This window comes from Schistocerca serialis, chromosome 1, assembly GCF_023864345.2.
Source record: "Schistocerca serialis cubense isolate TAMUIC-IGC-003099 chromosome 1, iqSchSeri2.2, whole genome shotgun sequence".
Lineage (NCBI taxonomy): Eukaryota > Metazoa > Arthropoda > Insecta > Orthoptera > Acrididae > Schistocerca > Schistocerca serialis.
In genome coordinates this window covers 669,266,897-669,293,180 of record NC_064638.1, presented here as the reverse complement: position 1 = coordinate 669,293,180, position 26,284 = coordinate 669,266,897, and the positions used below count along the sequence as shown (strand labels likewise).

Genomic DNA, 26,284 nt, shown 5'->3' with positions numbered 1-26,284 from the left:
ATTCAATGGGAGAGAAAAGTTTTAGGCCGCACCTCCAAATCGAAACAAAGTGGGTCCATGTTAATATGAGAGACAATTTAGGTCGAATGAATGACGATACAGCTACAGTAGTTTGGTTCGAGTCGTAAGCTTAGCAGTTAAGCTTTACCAGGTAGCCATTGCTATGCGTCAGTCACTCCATCCGTATTTATACGGGTACCCTTCCTTTTTCACGTGCTTCGTCTGGTTTGAATTGATTGCTTATTTTTCTTAGATCTTATAAGTGCCGTTCTCTTTGTTATAGGTGTTTACGTGACTCTAAGCTGAAAATGCATTACTGTACTGTGTCATGCATTGTTTGTTGCATTCTGATAATGAGTGTTTACGGCCTGTTGCCGCTTGTGGCATGGCTTGCTTTTGTGCGCTCTACCACCGCTTACAATAAAAAAAAAAGAAAAGAGAGGAATTGTATCGTTAGCAAAACAATGGCTATTTGTTGTTACTTACACTGCTGCTTTCTTTGATAATGATCAACAAGAACCAAATAACAGACTGCGTATGATAGCAGATGTTCTGAACGAGGGTTTAGTGAAAATTTTTCTCCGTTTGAAAATCTTTGCAGACGTCTCTGTAGTACATCACATTCTCCACAGAAATTAGTCATCTTAGATTTAAAAATCTAATCAATTGCCATGCTTCATTTCTGACTGTATCACTGTTCGGCATAAGAATAATACGAATATAAACATGACATGATATGTATATTCTTCCGCGTTTGCTGTTGTCTCACTCTAGTTTCGTAGTTTATTAGACAGACAGGATTTAAATGAGATAGCAGCAAACACGAAAGAATACATGGCAAAATGTTTATATTCGTATTATTCTTATGGTGAAGAGAATACTGCATGTGATTCACAATTCATAAAAGTTCCTATTAGCAACCATCTCTTCTCACAGGTAGGAAAAAATTCAGAATGTAGAGTTGGCCATATTGACAAAAACCCCAAACAGTCTTGCCAGTCGGATTTTTGTAGTATATTGAAATGCTGAAGTGATAATAAATCATCTTAGTCACAGCTATTAATCAGTTCATAATACTAATTTGTTTGTAAACATGCAGGTAGCATTGACTGTGCTGGAAGCCAATCAGGAGAAACTACTGTCTTGCCATGATGATGGAGAAGCCATGCAACTTCTGGGAGAATATCTGGAGGGTGTGTATAATGAGGAAGGGCATTCTGTGAGTCGCAACAAGGATGCAGAACAAGTGAACAAGGTTTGTGTGTTTTGTTCAGTGTTTTTTAATTGTTTTTCTCAAGTTATAGGCTATTACAACTGTGTTCGATAAAGGTGTTCAGTTGTTCACATCGGTGTCAAATCAGGTAGGGGGCATCAGTAGTATATGATTTCTGATATTTTGATGTCCGATGACAATTTCTGTATGAACTCTAAAATCGGAAATCTGATTTCATGCAAACATCTACTCTCTTTGAAAAAACACTTTTCATACAAAACATGCACATGGCTATGTTAATGGAAGGTCCAGGGTAGTTTATAAATAATGGAACATATAAAGATAACAACTTGTGGTTTAACTGAGGTGCTGAGCTGTTGACAGACAGTGAAGGAGACTGACACATTTTTTTGGTGATATTTGTTTTAAGTACATTAGGCATATTTCTCTGCCTAATGTTTTGTCTTCCTATGCTGGTGACATCAGAGGCTCTAACTACTCTACACTCAGTTATAGTCTCAAACAAGCTCAGCAAGCCAAACTGTTTGAGACTGAGAATGTTGTTAGGTTTTGGGTGACTCCTCCTTCAGAGCTGCTTCAATACACACACACCTTCACAGCTACATTGTTCTGGTTGTCAACACTGTGCTGGCACTGCAGCTCAACTGATGTGAGGTCTTGTGTTGGTTGGAGGAGGCAAAAGGGATATAGGTATAGAATGGAGGGTGGCTGACAGAAGGGTAAGAAGGAAGCAGGCACATAGGATAGGAATGTGGCACCAGTTGGATTGGGGAGGATTGTGGATCAGTTATTCCTCATTTCCAAGCATGACTAGTAGTTGAAATCCTGACATAGGATATGGTTCAGTTGTTTAGTCAGAGTTGATATTCAATGACAAGATTGTTACATTGCAGATGGTTCATGGGAGCAGTCAAAGGATTAAGAGCATGTGCGGGAAATCTTTAGACAGTGCTTGAGGGGCGATAGCTGTCTTTGAAGCCCTTAGTCAGATGTTCAGACTATTGGGCAAGGTATTCCTCATCAGTGTACATGCTCCATCCAGGAGTGGCCAGACTATAGAAGATAAACATTTTATTCTGGAAGGGATGACAACTATCAAAATGAAGCTAATGTTGATTGTTAGTGGACTTGATGATGACAGAGATTCTTGTGGAGCCATCATCAGCTGCAGATGATCAAGTGAAGCAGTTAGTAGAGAACATCGTGAGATCATGGAGCAAAGAGAACAGCTTGTGTGGACACCTAGTTCAACAGATATTGGACATATCATCAATCAGTTTGAACCAGCCCAAAGATTTTGGATGTTGTGCACCAGGAAGGTTTCTTTAGGTGGCTCATACACAGGTTTACATGTGGGAGTTCCCTTGACTGTACCATGGATTTGTCTGTATATCTTCGCCTTAAAGGAGAAGAAGTTATGGGTAAGGATATAGTTTGTTTGGTGGGTTTCGGGTCAGTAGGACATTGGAGGAGATGCTGTTTGGTTGTGCCAAGGCTATGGGGATGAGATATGTTGATTTATAAGGTGGTGACATCAGGAGTGTTGAGTAGGAATCCATATGATAATGAAGTGTGGATAAGTGAGAGGTTGTGAAAGATGTGGTTTGTCACTTTGATATGGGAAGCTAGGCTGGGCAATAAATTTAGGGATGTTCATCAACAAGAATTGAGATTCTGTGGTGATAGAGTAACCATCTTCAATGAAGTGTCCAGTATGATTAGGTTTATGGATAAAGAAATAATGAAAAATGTTATGTTGCAAAAGTAGCATTCCATAGTTGATTACTTTTTGTATGTGAAGCAAACTGACATCAGTGAGCAGTCTCTGTGAATTGTTAATACTTTGCTACATGTTTCTAGATTTTAGACTTTAACTTTTATTATCCAGTATGTCTGTATGATGACAGTATTAAAAGGAATTTCAAGCGGAATTGCATGCTTGGTCCTAAAAATATCAGACAGGTATAAGATCCAAATAGTTCAAGCATATGCACCTACGTCTACTCACACAGATGAAGAGAAAGAATCTTTCTACGATTGTCTGAAGGAAATCTATGGGAAAGGCAGAGATAGTTTCTATAAATTCATAATTGGAGACTTTAATGCCAAAGTTGGAACATATAAAGAAGGTTGTTGGCAAAATATGGAATAGACAAAAGAAATGATGGAGGTGAGAGATTGGTACAATTTGCAGAATGCATGAAAACACCTATTATGAATGTTTTTCAAGAAGCATCCAAGTCGCAAATGGACTTGGAGGAGTCCTAACTTTGAAATGAAAAACAAGATAGACTTCATTCTTACCAATAGGTCTCAAAACATTAAAGATGTCACTGTGTTAATAAGGTTCAAGACAAGCATTGATCATTGATTGGTAAGAATAAGATTTGAATTTAATACAAAATATGAAAGATTAAAACTAATTAAATGAAAAAGTAAAATTTTAAATGTCAAAAGTCTTGAAGAATGGAAAGAGGAATTTCATGAAAGAATTCAGAGAAAATTAAAAGAATGTGAAGCAGAAGTAGTATCATAGGTACTAATTATGACAGCTGAAGAAGTGGGTGGCTTATGTAAATCTCAAAACCAACCCAAGAAACTGACAAATAAAACAACAGGTTTGATGGACAAGAGAAGAAGAATGAAAGTTGATACGGACAAAGATATGATAGAATGTGCAGAGCTGTGCAAAGCTCTGAGAAAGAGCATGAAAGATGACATCAAGATGTATGAAGAAGACATGCTAAAAGCCAGTCTTGAGAATAAATGTAGTTTAAAGAAAGCCAAGCGAATGCTTATGATTTGAGGGAATCAGCTAGTAGCATTAGAACAGACCAAGGCTGAATTACAGACAAGAAAAAAAATTTTTGAATATATTGGAAATTTCTGTACTAACCTATACAGTAAAATCAATGATGATACCTTAATCCTAGACGAATTGGTTGCTTCTGTCTCCCAAATTCCAGAAATACTTCCATCAGAAGTCGAGCATACAATAGACGATATGAAAAAAACGGACTGCTCCAGGTAGCGATGACCTCCCAGTCGATGTTCTAAAGCTGATGGATGAGGAATGCATAAATCATTTAGCTAAGATATTTTCAGCTTGTTTGCACCATGGAACATTACCAAGAGACGGGTATGAAACCAAAATAATTCTATTAAATAAGAAAGGTAGTACCAAAGTTATAAAGAACGATCATCCTATCAGTTTACTCTCCATGGTGTACAAAGTTTTCACTAGGTTCTTGACTACCAGATTCAGCACTACACTCGACCAGGCTCAACACATTGAGAAAGCCGGTTTCTGATCAGGATTTAGCACAGTTGACCATATCTTCACGCTACGGGAAATAATTAGTAGAATAAATGAGTATGCTCTACCCTTTTGCCTTGCTTTTATAGACTTTGAAAGGCCTTTGATTCGATCAATCACCCAGCTATGTTTGCGGCTCTAGAAGAACAAGGAGTAGAACAGGGCTATATAAAAATCCTACATAACATTTACAAAACCACCTCAGCGTTTGTGAGTGTTACTGAAGATACTGATGAATTTCCCATTGAAAAGGGTGTAAAGCAAGGTGATTCTATATATCCCAAACATTTTCAGCAGTCTTAGAAAAAGCCATGTCTAAATTGAATTGGGTAGAAAAGGGAATTCAAGTTCTCGGAAAAAGACTGAGCAACTTGAGGTTTGCGGATGATATTGTCCTATTTGCAAATGACATAGAACAACTTGAAGTATTAGTTAACAAACTTCCAATGGTGTGCTCCAAAGTTGGACTAAAAATGAACATTGATAAAGCCAAGATAATGATCAATGAATGGACACCTGAGGGAAGTATGTCAGTTGGAAGTACACAACTCCAAAGAGTCACAGAATATATCTATCTGGGTCAACTGATAAACATGAAAGAAGATTTAAAATCAGAAATATTACGATGAATTAAATTAGGCAGGCAAGCTTATGGGAGGCACTCTTCAATTTTGAAATCTAAGATGTTGGTTGAGCTGAAGAAATCTATTTTTAACCAATGTGTATTGCCATTAGTACTTTATGGCTGTGAAACATGAACATTAAATGAGTTCATTGTTAGGAAGCTAACAGTAGCCCAAAGTGGAGTGGAAAGATCAATGCTGGGTTACACAAAAAAAAAGACAGGAAGAGAGCAGTTGAAATAAGATGAACAATGAAGGTCACCAACATAATGGAAAGAGTGAATGCATTGAAATGGCAGTGGGGTGGTCATGTTGCTTGAACAAAAGATGGTGGATGGTCTAAACATGTCCTAGACTGGAGTCCAATTTACCAAAAAAGACATAGAGGAAGACCACCAGACAAATGGGACAGAGAAATAAGGAATACAGTGGGATTCAATTTGCAACAGGAAACTCGGGATTGGAAAAAATGGAAGATCTTGCTGGGATGCTTTGTTACACGTCAACTCAGAGGCCACATCATTAAGTGATAGAACTGGATGATGATGATGATGATGATGATGATGATGATGATGCGTGATTTACCTTTGATTTATTGCATTCATAGAAGGAAATATAATCTTTATCCAGAAGTGTTACAGAAATTAATTAATTAATTGTTGTTGAATAACACTGTGTCCTGTCATAACCACAATGGCCTCACCCAGCACTCTGCTAATGTAGATCAAATTTAGATTCAAATTATCCGATGCCAAGAGATATATCTTAATATACATACTGCAGTGTGTATAAATCATAATGACTGGTTAAAAAAGGTAGGATTCATTAATCTGAAGATTGGCTTCATCATCACAGAGCTTTACTAGGCATGGTCCACTTTCTCTGGCCTTTGAACTGACTTAACTCAGCTAGTTATAAGGGAACCCAAAGCTCTGAATCACTGTGCAGCTCTGCATTTTTCCACATGATCAAACAATGCCAGAGGTGAAAGAAGTAATATGTAATAAACAAAGTTCGTATGTCTGACATTGGGATCAAACATAAGATGTGTGGATCCATTGCTTGGCCCTCAACCACTGAGCCTCTTCATTCTTTAGTTTTACACTTTCATGGCAGATGTATCCCAAAAAAATTTGTTAGCCAGTTATATCCATACATTTATTCATTCATCCCACATAGTCTCTATATCCTGTATGGAGCACATACTCAAAACATATGGAATAAATCAATATATACGATAATAAAGTGAAGGAGCTGTTATAAACTGGACTAACAACATTTATTTGTGTGTTGTAAGAGTAGAGGCCTATTTACAATTAGCATTGCTACCTGACATTCAGCTAACATGAAGCTTTAATGATTCAAACTAAATAATCAGGAAAGTTGTAGGAGGTGACTGAGGTATTTTGCTGACTTTCTTTTGATTTTGTAAAGATTCTAAATCCATACTGGTCACTGGACTCACTCTGAGTTGTGGTTTGGTTATTCTTTGCCATTAACTGTTGTTGTCCTTAACCATGGAGGCTTGGTAAGATACCACTAAAATATCAGCACAAGAGTTGTTAATTTAGATGATTCTTTATTTATTTAATGTTTTCTGTTGCTTTCTGGTGGGAAAATTTTTGGGTCTGTATCATTGGTCATGTGGGACTCTTAGCAGAATGCAGACTGGGCTACCTTGTTTGTCATAACTGAGTCATTATTCAGACCTACCTTGCTGGCTTTTGCAAGAAATAGACAGGTGTATACATTAGTTGTTACTGATAACAATATGTTCACCTTGGGCATTTGAAACCACTGCTCTTAGCAATTCACTCTTGGCCTTATTTCAACTAGTTAGATGATGTTTGTGATGTTTTTGCTAATTTGGCAACCACTTGAGTGAATTGTGTCCAGTGGATACAAACAGAAATCATCAACAGTTTTAATGTTGACTTTGTGTCATACTGTCTCAAGTGAATTGCTAATACTGTGTTTCACCTACTGATGTTGAATGGTGTATGAGCTAGTTGCATGAAGCTTTGGTGGAGTTGTAAATGACGTCTGTATGGATATATTCTCAAGTTTGTCAGAACATGCAGGTTCCTTCTCTTTGGAACCATGCTTGTACTTAATCTTCAATGTCTTTGTGTTTTTGTTGCCTGCTTTCCAGTTAAGTGACCTTCATGTTACTAGCTAACTGCAGTGGTTGTGATTATTTGTCCATTTTGAGTTTGCGTGTGCTTCCACGATGGTGGCTGCACCATAAAATTTTGACACAGCTTTTAGATAGCTCTCAAATAAATATACATGTCTTCACTGTTTCCTTCAAAATGACTGACACTATTAGAAGCATGTTCAACATTCCAGATCTGCAAAAGGCTGCATTATGTAAATTATTAAGAGGCAATCATCATGTCTGCAGAATTTGTGGCCGTAATGGATGCTTCATACATTGTAATTAGTGCTGCACTATCTGCTTTAAGAATTCTGAAAAACCTTAGTTCCAAAGAGATGGGAAACTCTTTATCTTGCATAGGATCATTGAAGTGTTGGTATCAGTGTGATAAGAGGGGAAATCTGTTATCTTTATTTGGGTGAAATCTCAAGGCAGCATTACTGGTAATGAGCTTGCCGAGGCTAGAAACTTTATTTGGACTGAAATCCCAATCATGTATTAGAGATGCACTATTTAGATACATGATTGCACACAGGCAAAGAGAACTAGGCCAATCAAAAAGACACAAGGGCAAGAACTAAGATTACTCAGCCATTTAATTTTGAGACAGTGTCATTCGGAACAAAATGATCAATACCATGTGATTAAAACAAAAGTCAAATCACAATTCCTTTTTATCAATGGATTTCCAGATTAAGTGCATTGACTGTCATCAGACTGTCCCTTAACAATTCATGAGCATAATGCTACCACAGAATGGAATATTGATACCTAATAGATAAATTTCAGCCAATTCCAAAGGTACCCTGCAGTTTATAAGGTTAGGCCACATGTGAAACTAGCAGCATAATGTCCAGCAGCCCAGCATTATGTTGCTGGGTAGTACATGGTTATGCAATCTAACTAGTTGTCTACCTGTATAGGTGGGCACAGCCAAACTGTGGCTAACTGCGAACCTGAACGTGCACCAGACCTTACTACAGGTGGCTACAGCTTTATCTGTGCCTTTGAATTCTGCCACTCCTCATTATATGCATATTGAATTCTTGTTTCAGTTTTATTTACAGATTTTTAGTTTTAGGTACTATAAATAGTCGGGGGAACCCTTTCATCTTGCTAGAGTTTACCTGATTTCATGTGCCAACAGAAGAAATTACAGTGTACTTAGTATATCCTTCAATAATATTTGGTGCAAACAGGATAGCACCACTCTGACATAAAGTTTTCTACATTCATGACAACATAAATGTATTGAGGAAATTTTAGGATCATGACCACATGCTATTTACCTCACCAAATTGTGTTTTATTAGTAAGTCAGATGTTTACTTCTGTCTTCAGTTTGTGATGGTGAAAATAGTGTGACACATTGTAGTATTATGCATAAAAGAGGCTATAGTGTAATCATAATACTAACATATGTGGTGCAGACACATACACAAGTGAAAGAATATCATAAGTAGAAAAAATGTCAGTGCGTGACTCACTTGGAAGATGGTTGAAGTTCTGAACCCAAATGTTTCCTGGAAGTATATAACATCTAGGAGCATTCCCAAAATTTTAGAGAAAACTTGAAGATGATCTGAGTATTAAAGATATTTCACATCTACTGATTGTTTTAAAATCTAATAAAATGATACTTGTTGTTGATTTTCTGATAATTTGGTAATGAGTGACTCGTCATTTGCAAAAACAGAGTAGTGGCAGAGACCTGTAACATGAAAATTGGACAAAAACCCTAAGCTGCCTCCTACATCAGAGCTTTCAGTGTACAGTTATGCAGAAATTGTAGATAACTGAGTAGTTGGTGTTTATACAAAGCATCATACTGAGAGTGAAAAACATACCATATAAAACTACCTCACAGATTACATTTGTGTGCTGGACTTGGGACCTTAACCAGTATCTTTGCCTTTTGCAGGCAAGTGATTAATGACTGACAGAGGTCCCAGGTTCAATTCCTTGTCCAGCACAAAGTTTTAATCTGACAGGAAGTTTCAAATCAGTGCACACTCCACTTCAGAGTAAAAATTGACTGTGGAAGTAACATGTAGTTTATATCCCACATATTGCTACTTTACCTTTGTAATATTATGATGTATGATTACTTTTTTATTATAGTTATACAGTAAATTTTTAAACTTAATATAATTCACACAGGATATATTAATAATGTTTTGAGTTTGTCAGCAGACGGATTTGAATTTTTAAAAATTTTTTGATTCGAATTCGTGATCTGTAGTTATATAACAGCTTTTTCTTTTTACCTACCAGAGCATATCAGTGCAGAGCCTGCTGTATGACGCCTACACGCACTATGATACTCTAACTGCTAACAGTATAGAACGCCTCCGCTTGAAGTATAGGTTAAGAGTTGTGCAGCAACTGGAGGATGGCGTTGGTCGTAATGTAATCCGTAGTGTTGCATCAGAGGGTTATTTCACTACAGAAGAGTTGCAGGTAATGTGGTATTGATTTACGTCTTATGGACATGTTATGTTTCTTGTAGAGCAGCAAAGGTATTCCAGTATCACTTTCAAATATGGTTCATTTATCTACTTGATCTTCTCATGTTTGAAAATATTACTTTTTACACAACAGTGTGGCATGTAGACCTGACAGTTTGCTAAAAAAGAAATGAAGAATTTGATAAATTGAGTATACCAGTGAATACTGACATTTTATATGTGTTATGCATAACATATATTTGAGGCAATTATTGGTCATCTCTTGAGCAAATTTAGAATTCTTGCTACTGCATGGCAAGCTTGCATAATCATCTACTTTTAGCATATTAGCGTCCTTTCAAAACTAATGTGTCCTTTTTTTTACTTTGAGGGGTGTCCTAGTCAGATTATGTTGGTGTAGTAGCATTTTTTAAGTTCTCCCTGATTTCCTGTTGGCTTCATTGTGCTCCAGCAGATAGCAGCAGCAATGGCAGCAAAGCATTCCAAAATGGGGTTGTCATAGAGTTCCAAAAAAAAAAAAAAAAAAACACACATTGAATTGCCCACTGCTGAAAAAATTACACTAATTGAAATCCATCAGAACTCGCTAAAGGTATGAGATAATACTGTAAGCATGAGTAATGTGAGGCAATGGGTACTGTTGTTTTACTAGTGTTGAAAAAGATATGCATGAAAGTCATATCCTGGCAGACCCTCCCATCCCTCAAAATGAGAAGTGTTTTGATCAGCTCACCAATGATTATCAGTGGATGATAACTAGGTAATTGTGTGTACAGCTGACTGTCCACTGTATTGCCGTCACAAGAGATTACGTAACCTTGGTTATTACAAAGAGTCTCTTGGATGCTTATAGAAGACCAAAAAATTCATGAAATGGAAATTTGTGTGGACCTGCTGGAACAATAGCAGGCTGAAGGTGAAACGTTTCTAAATACCATCATCACAAGAGATGAAATATGTTGTCACCATTGTGAGCCAGAATCTAAAAGACACTCCATGGATTGGTGGCATGCGAATTTCCAACAAAAAAGTAGTAGAAAAAGACACTTCTATCTGCAGGTAAAATGATGTGCATGCATCTTCTGTTGTGGATAGGGTGTGGTTATTTTGGATGTCTTGGGGCAACTGTCAATCCAAAACACTAAAAGGCAACAGCGTGCTTCCAGATTTTCTGGCGAGGTGTTGTTTCCATTTTAAGCGCAATATTTTGATGACCAGCTTAGCCCACACTGTCTGATTGGAGTCAATGCAGAAAGTACACATACCAGCAAAGCTTGCAGCACCTGAAGAAGATTGTTGGATTTGTTGCTGAATATTGTGCATGAAATAAAAACAACAACTGGCAGAACATCTGGAATCAAATAATTAATCAGTCACACTGAAAAAGCCTAAGAGGCCACTACAAGAAAACACTAAGCCAAAAGCCCAAATTTCCAGGGTGAGGCCAGAGAAGATGATGAATTTCTCCCTGCAACACGATAACAGCAGGCTGCACAACAGTTTTGCTACCATGGAACTCGCTACCAAATTTGGATGGACTGTCCTACTACATCCACTTTACAGTAGTAATTTGGCAGCTCACAAAAAATAAGACTATGTGACCGACATTTTCCAGACTCAGATGCCAACAAAGCTGTAATACCATGGCTATCCTCAGCTGGATCAGCTTTTTTGAAGTGCAGCATGCAGGTTCTTGCTCATTGTTGGCAAAAGTGCGTAATGAGTACTGGTGACTATGTAGAAAAATTACTGTGTGTAGTTCAAACCTTGCTCTATTTAAATGTGTTATTGTTTCTGTAAGGTCATTGAGTCCTGGTTATGGAAATTACTGATTATAAGATGGTAATAATGGTTTTCATAGTAGCTTAACGTGATGGAAATATGAAACTTTCTGGCAGATTTCATTTCACCATTGGAAATATGTTGAAGTGACTTACATAGTGCATTTCAGATTTATGTAAAAGCGAAATACACTGATGAGCTAAGATGTAATACCATTGCACAGTGCATTGTGTGCTTGGGTTGGGGTAATAGAAGTGTATAAGCGGACCAGAGATGGAGAATCATTTTAGGAATGGTATGGGCCTCAAATGTGGAAATCCACTAACATAAGTTACTTTATCAAAGCACAGGTGATCATGGCCCAATGTCTAGGAATGACTCCCTCATAAACAATGAAGCTGGTTGGATGTTCGCATACTACTATTGTGAACATCTGAGAAGTGGTTGAAGGATGGTGAAATCATGAGTAGGCAATTAGGTGCTGGATCTCCAAGCCTCATCACAGAATGTGGTGGTTGGAGCCTTGCACATTCTGTAAAGCAGGATATATGTTGGAGCCTTGCACATTCTGTAAAGCAGGATATATGTTGATCTGTGGCAGATCTGATGCTGGGGCTGGGGCTGGGGCTGGGGCAAGCATAAGTGTCTCAGTGCACACTGCTCAGCACATGGTGAGCAGGGCCGGTGTAGGTGATGACCCTCTGTGTTGCCATGTTGACCCGACAAGACAGTTAATCACAACTGTATTGTGTGGGATTTAATTGAAATTGAATTGTGGATTGTTGGAATTAAATTGCGTGCTCAAATGAATCACATTTCTTGTTACACCAGGTTCATCGTCATGTCCAGATACACCATCATCCAGGCGTAGGACTTCTCAAAACATGCACTGTTCTATGGACCCAGATCGGTTTTGGCAGCATTATGATATGAGGGACATTCACTTGGATATCTATGACACCTTTCACAGTAATCGAAGCTATGGACTTGTAAATAATGAAACATCCTGACAGATTAAAACTGTGTCAGGCCAAGACTCAAACTTGGGACCTTTGCCTTTTACAGGCAAGTGCTGTACCAACTGAGCCTCCCAAGCAAGACTCATGATCTGTTCTCGCAGCATTACTTCCACCAGTAACTCTTCTCCTACTTTCCAAACTTCACAGAAGTCCAGCACACAATTTTAATCTGCCAGGAAGTTTCACATTAGTGGACGTGCCACCACAGGGTGGAAAATTTATTCCGAACATCCCCCAGCCTGTGGCTAAGCCGTGTCTCCGTAATATTCTTACTTACAGGAGTGTTAGTCCTGCAAGATTCAGAGGATTAGATTAGATTACATTTACTTTCATTCCAATTGATCCGTAGTGAGGAGGTCCTCCAGGATGTAGAACATGTCAGAAAAACAACAATACATGACAAATATTTACACTAAAAACAAAGATGCTAATGTACCATTCCACAGGTCCCAAGTGGAATGATCGTCATTTTTTGATGAACACTATATGAAAGAGTCATTTTACAAATACTAATGCACTGAATCTAAAATAAAAAGTTTTTTATTTATTTACACACACACACACACACACACACACACACACACACACACACACACACACACACACACACACACATTTATGACTCCTTCAAAAACAATGAAGCTGGTTGGATGTTCGCATACTACTATTGTGAACATCTGAGAAGTGATTGAAGGATGGTGAAATCATGAGTAGGCAATTAGGTGCTGGATCTCCAAGCCTCATCACAGAATGTGGTGGTTGGAGCCTTGCGCACACACACACACATATATATATATATATATATATATATATATATATATATATATATATAAAAACAAAGATGATGTGACTTACCAAATGAAAGTGCTGGCAGGTCGACAGACACACAAACATACACACAAAATTCAAGCTTTCGCAACAAACTGTTGCCTCATCAGGAAAGAGGGAAGGAGAGGGAAAGACGAAAGGAAGTGGGTTTTAAGGGAGAGGGTAAGGAGTCATTCCAATCCCGGGAGCGGAAAGACTTACCTTAGGGGGAAAAAAAGGACGGGTATACACTCGCACACACACACATATCCATCCACACATATACAGACACAAGCAGACATATTTTGTCTTTAAATATGTCTGCTTGTGTCTGTATATGTGTGGATGGATATGTGTGTGTGTGCGAGTGTATACCCGTCCTTTTTTTCCCCCTAAGGTAAGTCTTTCCGCTCCCGGGATTGGAATGACTCCTTACCCTCTCCCTTAAAACCCACTTCCTTTCGTCTTTCCCTCTTTCCTGATGAGGCAACAGTTTGTTGCGAAAGCTTGAATTTTGCGTGTATGTTTGTGTTTGTTTGTGTGTCTGTCGACCTGCCAGCACTTTCATTTGGTAAGTCACATCATCTTTGTTTTTAGATATATATTTCCTACGTGGAATGTTTCCCTCTATTATAACCATATATATATATATATATATATATATATATATATATATATATATATATATATATAATAGAGGGAAACATTCCACGTAGGAAAAATATATCTAAAAACAAAGATGATGTGACTTACCAAATGAAAGTGCTGGCAGGTCGACAGACACACAAACATACACACAAAATTCAAGCTTTCGCAACAAACTGTTGCCTCATCAGGAAAGAGGGAAGGAGAGGGAAAGACGAAAGGATGTGGGTTTTAAGGGAGAGGGTAAGGAGCTGCTTGTGTCTGTATATGTGTGGATGGATATGTGTGTGTGTGTGTGTGTGTGTGTGTGTGTGTGTGTGTGTGTGTGTGCGCGAGTGTATACCCGTCCTTTTTTCCCCCTAAGGTAAGTCTTTCCGCTCCCGGGATTGGAATGACTCCTTACCCTCTACCTTAAAACCCACATCCTTTCGTCTTTCCCTCTCCTTCCCTCTTTCCTGATGAGGCAACAGTTTGTTGCGAAAGCTTGAATTTTGTGTGTATGTTTGTGTTTGTTTGTGTGTCTGTCGACCTGCCAGCACTTTCATTTGGTAAGTCACATAATCTTTGTTTTTATATATATATATCAATATAATGGAAGGAAACATTCCACGTGGGAAAAATTATATATAAAAACAAAGATGAGGTGACTTACCGAACAAAAGTGCTGGCAGGTCGATAGACACACAAACAAACTGCTTGTGTCTGTATGTGTGGATGGATATGTGCGAGTGTATACCTGTCCTTTTTCCCCCTAAGGTAAGTCTTTCCGCTCCCGGGATTGGAATGACTCCTTACCCTCTCCCTTAAAACCCACTTCCTTTCGTCTTCCCCTCTCCTTCCCTCTTTCCTGATGAGGCAACAGTTTGTTGCGAAAGCTTGAATTTTGTGTGTATGTTTGTGTATCTATCGACCTGCCAGCGCTTTTGTTCGGTAAGTCACCTCATCTTTGTTTTTTATATATATATATATATATATATATATATATATACACACACTGGCAACTTATTGAAAATGTATGTTCCTGAATAATGCACACCTTTTTGTACAAGACTAAGTGACTTTAAATCCTTGTGAAGATTATTCTTATTTCTAGTATTGATTCCGTGAATTGAGCTGTTGGTTTGAAAAAGTGATATATTTTTAATGACAAATTTCATTAAGGAATAGCTATATTGGAAAGCATTAGTTAATATCCCTAGTTCCTTAAACAGGCTTCTGCAGGATGTTCTTGAGTTCACACCACATATAACTCTTACTGCACGTTTTTGTACCTGGAAAACTTCAGCTTGGCTTGATGAATTAACCCAAAAAATAATCCCATATGACATTATGGAATAAAAGTAAGCATAGTACGCCAGCCTTTTCATTTTTATATCCCCTATGTCTGACGCAATTCGCATTGCAAACAGAGATTTGTTAAGACGCTTCAGCAGTTCTGTGGTGTGCTCCTCCCAGTTGAATTTATTATCAAGCTGTAATCCCAAGAATTTAACACTGTCCACTTCTTCTATCTGCTTGTCATCGTATGTTAGGCATATACTCGTGTGACACCCCTTGCAAGCTCTGAACTGCATGTAGTGTGTTTTTTCAAAGTTTAGTGACAAATAATTGGCTAGGAACCAGTGATTAATGTCCACAAATATTTTATTAGCTGATCTTTCTAAGACTACACTTGATTTGCTATTTATTGCAATGTTTGTATCATCGGCAAACAAAACGAACTTGGCATCTGGTAATGTTACTGATGAAAGGTCATTGATATACACAAGAAAAAGTAAGGGCTCCAAAATGGAACCTTGTGGGACCCCACGTGTAATTAGTTCCCAGTTGGATGATGTCTGATAGCTTGATACATGTCGCTTTCCTAATAACACCCTTTGTTTCCTGTCAGAGATATAAGATTTGAACCATTTTGCAGCATTTCCTGTTACACTATAATATTCTAATTTACTTAAAAGGATATTGTGATATACACAGTCAAATGCCTTTGAGAGATCACAATATATACCAGTTGCCTGCAATTTTTTGTCTAATGAATTAAGCACATTTTCACTGTAAGTGCAGATAGCCTTTTCAATATCAGAACCCTTTAGAAATCCAAACTGTGACTTTGACAGTATGTTATTTGAGATAAATTGGTTATAAAGCCAATTGTAAATTACTTTTTCTAAAATTTTTGAGAATGCTGGCAACAGTGAAATTGGACGGAAATTTGATGCTATTTTTTTATCTCCCTTCTTAAACAGTGGCTTAACTTCAGCATATTTCAACCATTCAGGAGAACTTGTGTGAAGTTTAGAAGATAGGAGGTGAGGTACTGGCGGAAGTGGAGCTGTGATGTCAGTTCGTGAGTCATACTTGGGTAGCTCAGAAGGTAGGGCACTTGCTCACGAAAGGTAAAGGCCACACGTTAGTCTCGTTCTGGCACACAGTTTGGATCTGCCAGGGAGTTTTGTATCAGTGCATACTCCACTGAGAGTGAAAAATTCATTCTGGAATACATGAACATAATTGTGGACCACCTGCAGCCCTTCATGCTTGGTGTCTTCCCCCCTGGTGATAGCATCTTTCAGCAGGATAACTCCCTGCGTCACAAGACCAAAATTATGCTCGAGTGGTTTGAGGAGCATTACAGTGAACTGGGTTTTATGAATTGTCGACCAAATTTGCCTCGTCTGAACCTGATGGAGAAAATTTGTGACATTCAGGCACCAGCTCTTCACCCACATATTGCCAGCCCTTAATTTATGGAACTGCATAAATCCATGCTATGAGGCATCCTTGCTGTTTCGTGTTTCAAATGTGAAGATGCATGCTATTAAGTATGTGGTCATAACATTTTGGCTCACCAGTGTATAATGAAAAGTTCTGAATAGTACACTTCAGCCTTTTTACGGTTAAGTTTTGATTTGACAGACATTTCTAGAAGTGTGGCATGTGCTAGTCCAATAAGGCAGTTTGGAGAACTTCTGTGAAGTTTGAAGTGAAAGAAATGGACACTAGCAGCAATAAAACAGTGAGGGCAGGTTGTGAGTTCTGCCTGAGTGGCTCAGTCGGTAAGTGTATTGCCAATGAAAGGCAAGATTCCAGGTTCAAGTCTGCATCTACATTACATCATCTCTACTTTGAATCCACTTGAAGGGTATGGCAATGGATAATTTCTATAGTAACATGTATTAGGGTTCCTTCTCATTTCATACATGGATAGTTTCCAGGAAGATTGATTGCTTAAATGCCTCTGTGCACACTGTAATTTGTCTAATTTTCTTCTTAATGCTCCCTGTGGGAGTAATACATAGGGGACAGTAGTATATGCTGCCTCTTAATTTTGGTTCATATACATTGATGTGAATCCATTATCGTAGGCAGCAGTCTGACAAGATATTTACCTGACTGTTGCATGGTTACTTAGAAATAGCTCAGCATGTTAGGTGCAGAAATGTGCTCTGGATGATGGTGGAATCCCTTAATGCAAAAATCACCTAGGATGTCACAGGATTGTTTTATCATGAGACATTTAAAGATCACTGAAGTTAAAAGTGACAGTCAACTTATTGATAAGTGCTGCAAAATTCCATTGCAAGTATTACATCTCTGACAAGAAACTGTATCGCATTCCAGTCTGGTTTAATGTACTTGTTGGGAGTGCTGCAAGGTGTGTACTGATTTTGAATTGGTGTACTCATTATGCATTAGAGGTCTCCTAAAGAAAGGAGAGGGGGAGGGGGAACAATAATAGCCACAAGTGTGCAAAAAAAAGTGAATAATTACATACAATTCATGAATAGGTAGAAATTCTCTGAAATTTATTTCTGTGAAGTTTAAACAGGTAGGAGGTATCTTCTCTCAGAACTGAATAGTCAAAGGCTGCATAGGATTTACTAGTTGTTTCTGAAAAGGGAATGGTCAGAGAACAAAAGGTTTGAAGCTGATGACCTTGCTCCTGAAGAAATAGAGTGTAAAATGAAGGACCGCTACTGAATCATACTTCCAGGGTTTATTCAGAGCCTAGTATAATATGGTTTGCCATTCTTAGAATGATGTTTACTCACAATGTTTTCAGTTGAAATAGGCATCAAACCTGCTCCAGATGAGGGAACAAATTGAAATTTGATGTCACAATGTGACACAAAGCACTATCCACTCTGTTAAAGAAGAAAAATGATCCAATTCTGTGGACAGTATGGTATGACTGTCAGAAGATCTGGACACTGCCCAAGCTGCCTGATCAGCAGACCTTTTAAGTTTCCAAATTTAATTAAATAATTTTAGTAATGCTAAAGGTCATTCAGAGTCATATCTTAAGAGAGAGACTGTTAAATCATACATTTGATTTGAAGAAAAGTTTTCTAAAGGAGCAAAGGAAGTAACATCATTTTTGTGTGATTGATAATTGTTGATTGTGATTGATAATTGTTTCTTTGTTCCTCCTATTTGGCACTCAATCCGTTTATATCTCTTTCCCACTGACATTACTTTTGTTATGAAGATTAGCATCTCCAAAACAAAAGTAATGTCAGTGGGAAAGAGATATAAACGGATGAGTGCCAAATAGGAGGAACAAAGTTAGAACAGGTGGACGGTTTCAAGTACTTAGGATGCATATTCTCACAGGATGGCAACATAGTGAAAGAACTGGAAGCGAGGTGTAGCAAAGCTTATGCAGTGAGCGCTCAGCTACGATCTACTCTCTTCTGCAAGAAGGAAGTCAGTACCATGACTAAGTTATCTATGCCCCGTTCAATCTTTCGGCCAACTTTGTTGCATGCGAGCGAAAGCTGGGTGGATTCAGGTTACCTTATCAACAAGGTTGAGGTTACAGATATGAAAGTAGCTAGGATGATTGCAGGTACTAGTAGATGGGAACAATGGCAGGAGGGTGTCCACAATGAGGAAATCAAAGAAAAACTGGGAATGAATTCTATAGATGTAGCAGTCAGGGCGAACAGGCTTAGATGGTGGAGTCATGTTACACACATGGGAGAAGCAAGGTTACCCAAGAGACTCATGGGTTCAGCAGTAGAGGGTAGGAGGAGTCGGGGTAGACCAAGGAGAAGGTACCTGGATTCGGTTAAGAATGATTTTGAAGCAATAGGCTTAACATCAGAAGAGGCACCAATGTTAGCATTGAATAGGGGATCATGGAGGAATTTTATAAGGGGGACTATGCTCCAGACTAAACGCTGAAAGGCATAATCAGTCTTAAATGATGAAGAAGAAGATGATGATGATGATGATGATGGTCAGTTTAACTGGCACTGAAACTCTTCAATGTATCAGTGATGTTTATTTGGGCCACAATGGAAATACTATATTAATTATTAAACAATGGAAACTCCAGGTAGGAATATTAACAATGTAGGAAAAAGGAAGATGGCTATTAACCATGAAGAAGATTCATCAAGTTGCAGACAGGCACACTTAAGACACAAGACCCACCGTCTGCTGCCACTGAAGAACACAATATCATGCAGAGCGGAATGTTACTTGTGGCCTCCCTTCAGCGCCTGAAGCTGAGGAGCGTGGAACAGTGTCCGATGACAGTGGCCGTGAAGCAATTCCGCCAGCGATGGTGCATCTTATGGATGAGAATGATAGGAGACGAGAAACAGTTGCAGTGCTTGATCCCTGGTGTGTGCGGAGCGAAGTTTGGCAATCTGATGCTTGAAAATTGTGACAAAACATTCTGCTTCACTGTTCGACTGTGGGTGGAACGGTTTACTAGTTAGATACTGAATGCCATTGCATTCACAGACTGTTTCAAATTCATTTGACATGAATTGAGGGCAGTTGTCTGACACTATGACTTCAGACAAACCTTCGAGGCAAAAAATAGAGGACAACACCTGAATTGTGCTACATGACATTGTCGAGTTCAGTGGCACAGGAAAAGGAAATTTGGTTTAAGGTTCTACCACAATCAACCAACGAGTGTTCCAAAAAGGTCCCGCAAAGTCTAAGTGCACATGTTGCCATGGTGATTGCAACTTACGCTAAGCAGAGAATTTGTGTGGTGGAGTGGACTGATTTTCCGCACATACGTGACACCGTGACTTCACCTGTTCTATTTGGGTGTCCGTGCCCTGCCAAGTATAGTGTTGATGCACTAACTGTTTCATATGAACAGTCACCCAGTGTCCTTGGTGAAGTAACTGCAGCACTTCTTTTTGCAAAGCTTTGGGGATGAACACAAGGGACTGTCCACTGTTATTTTGTACAAGACTCACACCTTGCTGTATAGCGAGGCTATGCCAACATGCAAAGTATCTGCGCACTACAGAGTTCTTTATGCTGTGCAATGAGCAAGGCCAAGATGTGGGAATGTATTTGAGCAAAATGTTCAAATTTGAATCAGCTTCTGTGGACTGTGCTATTTTCCTATAGTTGAGAGGAAAGGATTGAAGCAATTCAGAATCTTGAGCTTCAAAGTGACAACGAGATGCAGCAAAAGCGTCACTCAGAAGATCTGAAAGTTTTTCTGCATTACTATGTTGAGATGTTGGACAATACACAATCTCGTGATGGTATTGAGACAACAACAAAGCCTATCTTTGCAATTTTTGATCAGTTCGTACAGGAACTGGCTTCATCGAATGAAACAAGGACTGCATCGGTTTGTGATCCATTACTAAGCAGAATTTTCTGCCATACAAATAGTGGTGGAATTTGGTGACACGATCCACAATAGCCAATGCCTCTTCCTCTATTTGTGAATAGTTACACTGAGCTTTGGACAACACTTTTGATACAAAAGCAATAGGTCTGTCTTTATCACCAAATCTGTGCGAAAGCACTGCACTGATTCTGTATGAAGAAGTGTCAACTTGCAACACAACTGGTTTGTCAAGATCAAAGTGAACCGAGCATCGATCACTGAGAAATGCATCTTTAAGTTTTCGAAAAGTGTCTTGGCACTCATCTGTCAAACAAAGGGCACATTCTTGTGACGCAAGCGATGCAATGGAGCTGCAATTTGTGCAGCACTCAGTATGAACCGAATATAGTAGTTCATTTTCCTTAAGACTGACTGCAATTCTGTGACACTGAGGAACTGGCAGGTCTCACGTGGCTAAAAAAAATGTGTGAAGAGGATGTACACCTTGACTGTTTGACGTGACCAAGATACTGCAACTCAGGTTTAAAAAAATCCCACTTGTCCAGTCTATACTTTAGTCCTGCATCAGATAACATATGAAACAAAGCATGCAAATCTGTAGTGTCTTCTTCAGGTGTATGATCTGATAAGACAATGTCGTCTAAATAGTTTGAACAGTTTAGAATTAAGGTACCAGCAAAATACAGAAGCCCACGACAAAAGAAAACAGTGGCAGCTAGGCCCTAGCTGCAAAGTGTGAACATGCCATGTTGGTGTTGGTTCACCTTCTCGTCCCAAATATTACATCTCCATGCTTGTTGTCAAAAATGTGGTGTCTAGAAAACCTTCGTGCTCGGTTTGCTAGACAAACACTCAAACAAATCTTATCAATGAGTTTTATTACTAAATGAAAAGATAGAATACTTAACTTTGCAATTACAGAGATGTGTCGCAAGCAAAGGGCAACATATGAAATAATCAATCTTCTTCAGTATAAGCAATTCCAGGTCTGAGCTACATAGTGTGTACAAGTGAAGTAACAAGTGTTGATGCTTCTATCCACATCGCTAGTCCTGAAGCTACTACTCAGCTGGGCGTCGCCAGTCGGTCACGGCACTTATGTCCTCTTCACATAGGGGTCGCCGCTGTCATATTGTCGTGGAGAGGGGTTGGTCAGCATGAGATTGGCTGACGTCTTCTCACAGCCACCTCTGCTTTATCATTCCCCGACTGGCGTGCTGGCACTTGACTTTACGCCGTAATGGTAAGACCCTCAGCATACTAAGCAAGGAAGTTTTTGTCACTGCAGATATGCTGTCACCAGGTGGTCAGGCTTTATGGGAGGGATTTTTTGGTGCGAAAGGGATGACAGCTGTCAAAATGCAGGTGCTAGTTTGAGGAGGACCACCAGAGAGGTGTTGATGTTGTGAAGGAATGACGATAGGGTGTCTCGGCCCTGAGTCCAGATCATGAAGATGTCCTCAATGAACGTGAGCCAGACTAGGGGTTTTGTGTTTTGGGGGGCAAAGGATGTCCCATCTTGGTGTCCCATAAAAAGGTTAGCGTAGGAGGGTGCCATGTGGGTGCGCATGGCTGTGCCATGGATTTGTTTATGCCTTTCCTTCAAATGAGAAGTAGTTGTGGATTAGAATAAAGTTAGTAAAGTATACAAGGAACGAGGTAATGGGTTTGTAGTCTGAAGGACATTGGGAAATGTAGAATTCAGTAGTGTTAAGATCATGGGCATGAGGAAGGTTGTGTATATTGAGGTGACATGCTGGGTTGAGGAGGATTTCGTGAAGTAGATGGCAGAGAACGTGTTTGGGGTGTGAAGGAATGGAGATACGGTGTCTTGGTCCTGAGTCCAGGTCAAGACGATATCGTCAATGAACCCAATTACTAAGTTCACTTATTGGCTGTATAAACCTTCGCCTCATGTTAAAGAAATTAACATTATGTTTTTCGTAATAGGACATAGCTTTCTGCCACCTGATGGAGTTTTCATGCAGATTAAAAACAAAGGTGTTATAAGTGCTTGTTGATCCAGCAAAATACAATGAAACTATTCAGATGTGAAACAAATACTAACAAAGAGATAGAGGGGCTGGCCAGTACTTACCTCAGCTCAATACAGCCGATAGTTACACAAAACAGAACAGAAAATTTACATTCCTAGCTTTTGGAACTTTGTTCCTTCATCAGGGAGGAGAGATGAGAAAAAAGGGAAGAAGGGAAAGTGGATTTAGTTACTCACAACCCAGGTTATGAAGCAACAGGGAGGGTAGCAAGGATGGAGGCATGGTTGTCAGAGGGAAGGCAAAGATATTCTACTGTTAAGTACTGTGCCAGCTTCAAACCAAAGAGGATGCATACAGAAGTAAAGTGGTATATAGTATTAAGATAAACACAACTATGTAGGATGAAAAGATGCATGAATGGCTAAAGAGGAGAGGGGAAAAAGGACAAGACTGAAGAGTAAATGGGAGTGAGGTTGGTTAACGTAGGTTCAGTCCAGGGGGATGGCGGGATGAAAGGATGTGTTGGAGTGCAAGTTCCCATCTCCGCAGTTCCGAGGGACTGGTGTTGGGTGGGAGAAACCAAATGGCACATACGTTGTAGCCACCCTAATCCTATACCACATTATTTACATTCATTCTGGAAACATGCATTCAATCTAGCTAAACTGCAATCCCACATACTTTTCCTCTGGTCCTGCTTAACCTTTGGAATTACCCCTAAAGGACTTACCTTAAAAGTTCCCATCTCTGGGTGCAATCCCTCCTTCCACCAGTCTCTCCTGGACTTCCAGAACTTTCAACCCTTAGCCCCTACCCAACTTGTCCTGAATCTCTACACTACTTCATGTAACCACCACTCCCAACAGCTCCTATCTCTCTTCAAAGTCCTCCACCTCTCAAACCCCTGCTTGGAGAACACACTCAGGAACATCATCCTAGAAGCCAGCTGTAAACTTGAGTTCCATGCCACACACCACCTGAAAAAACTATCCACAGTGCTAGTGCAACACCCAAGAAGGGGTCCCTCTCCCTATCCCTCACAAACACCAACCGCAGCAGCACCTTCAACAAACCCCCCTCATAGCCAACAAACCTAGCCTAGCCACCCTACTCAATCTCCCAATCCAAGCACATACCCCACACAGACCAAATCTCAACTATAACCACAGTCAAATGCCACATATCACCAGTCAGAATTCAGTTCTAAACCTCTCATCCAGATCCCTCTCTCCTCCAGAGACATCTGTTTTATCAAAAGGCTTAACCTTTAGCCCCACGCCTAAATTCAACCACACTGCTCTGGTTAAAGATCTCCTCTCATTCACCCGGAACCTCAACTGGAAATATCTCTTCACCACCCAAACACAGCCCCCAAATACTAAACCCAGTGTTGAACCCTGTCTAGAACAGTTCCGACCGCCTTCCCAAAGGGATCCTCCTCCCCTCCCCCAAAACCATCCCTTTCAGACATTTCAGGAATTCCTCACATCCAGTGTTGCCTCCCAGTCCTTCTTGAAAAACATCCCAACAACCCCCAACATCACCCCAGCTGAATCCCGTGCCATCAAGAAGCTGAAAACAGACCGCTCTATTTTCATCCTCCCGGCGGATAAAGGCTCCACAACTATGATACTTGACCATGTGGAATATGTGGCAGAAGGACTGCATCAACTCTCCGACACCTCAACCTACAAAGCTGTTACCCAGGATCCCATTCCCTTCATCCAGACTGAGCTGCAGAAAATACTAAAAATCCAAGGTCCCTCACAAGGCCTCACAACGGCTTCCGTAGACCTACTCACTCCACCTGAGCGACGTACCCCTACCTTCTACCTATTACCCAAAATCCACAAAGAGAACCATCCTGTCCGCCCAATTGTAACAGGCTTCAAAGCCCCAATAGAATGTATCTCAGCTCTGGTAGACCAACACCTCCAACCTATCACCAGCAAACTCCCATCCTACATCAAAGACACAAAGCACTTCCTAGAATGCCTCAAATCCATTCCCACTCCCCTCCCACCTGAAACGTTTCTTGTCACCATAGATGCTACATCCCTTTACACAAACATCCCACATACCCATGGTCTCTCTGCCCTTGAACACTACCTCTCCCAATGCCCACCCGAAGATCTTCCAAAAACCTCGTTCCTTATCACACTTACCAACTTCATCCTCACCCATAATTACTTCACTTTTCAAGGTCAGACCTACAAACAAATCAGGGGAACAGCCATGGGAACCAGGATGGCTCCGTCCTATGCCAACCTCTTCATGGGCCGCATGGAGGAGGCTTTCTTGAAGACCCAACAGCTGCTTCCCCTGGCCTGGTATAGGTTTATAGATGACATCTTTGTGGTCTGGACTCATGGTGAAGAAACACTCCTTAATTTCCTCCATAACCTCAACTCCTTTTCGAATCTGAATTTCACCTGGTCCTTCTCCAAAACCCAAGCCACCTTCCTGGATGTTTACCATCCTGTTGAAGCTCACATCCACACCTCTGTCCACATCAAACCCACAAACAAACAACAGTACCTTCACTTTGATAGCTGCCACCCATTCCACATCAAACGCTCCCTTCCCTACAGCCTAGGTATTCATGGCAAACGTTTCTGCTCCAGTGACGAATCCCTCAATTACACCAATAACCTGACCAGTGCTTTCTTCTCCCGCAACTATCCTGCAGGCCTTGTCCACAAACAGATCTCCCGAGCAATACATTCCTCCCCGTCCAACAACAATGTTTCTACCCCCAGACCACATAGAAGCATCCCCCTTGTCACCCAGTATTATCCTGGCCTCGAATACATCAACAAATTACTCCACCAGGGATATGACTTTCTTAAGTCAAGCCCTGAAATGAGATCATCCCTTGACAATATTCTCCCCACACCACACAGAGTTGCCTTTTGTCGCCCCCCCCCCCCCCCCCAACCTCCATAACATCCTTGTCAAATCCTACAATATTCCCAGACCACCTTCTCTACCCAGCAGTTCCTACCCCTGTAACCGACCCCGCTGCAAAACCTGCCCCATGCATCTCCCCACAACCACCTATTCCAGCCCTGCTACTGGTAATACATACACAATTCAAGGCAGGGCCACATGTGAAACAACACGTCGTTTATCAGCTGACATGCCTGCACTGCACAGCCTTTTACATCGGTATGATGACAACTAAACTGGCTGAGTGCATGAACGGACACAGACGAACTGTCTGTCTAGGAGATGTTCAATACCCAGTAGCAGAGCATGCCGTCCAGCATAATTCTAGGGACCTAGGAACCTGCTACAATGTACGTGCAATTTGGCTTCTCCCACCCAATACCAGTCCCTCGGAACTGCGGAGATGGGAACTTGCAATTTCATCCCGCCATCCCCCTGGACTGAACCTACGTTAACCAACCTCACTCCCATTTACTCTTCAGTCTTCTCCTTTTTCCCCTCTCCTCTTTAGCCATTCTTTGTTAGTATTTGTTTCACATCTTTATATGAGATTTTCCATTATTCAATGAAACTATTCAGTTTCACACAGCAGTGAAAATATTTGGAAAACTTTGACTGGAGGAGCTTCAGGGAACCCTAATGTGACACTTAGTTTCATGAAATGTTTGCAT

General features: G+C 40.0%; 1 protein-coding gene across 2 annotated transcripts in view; it reads left to right on the top strand.

Moving 5' to 3' along the window:
- LOC126480040 (TBC1 domain family member 9) overlaps nt 1-26,284 on the top strand; it is a 164,534-nt gene that overhangs the window by 83,528 nt on the left and 54,722 nt on the right. For both annotated transcript variants that reach the window (XM_050103836.1, XM_050103835.1), the window contains exons 15-16: nt 1,100-1,255; nt 9,605-9,790. In XM_050103836.1, coding sequence (XP_049959793.1) covers nt 1,100-1,255; nt 9,605-9,790 — 342 coding nt within the window. The remainder of the gene's footprint in view (nt 1-1,099; nt 1,256-9,604; nt 9,791-26,284) is intronic.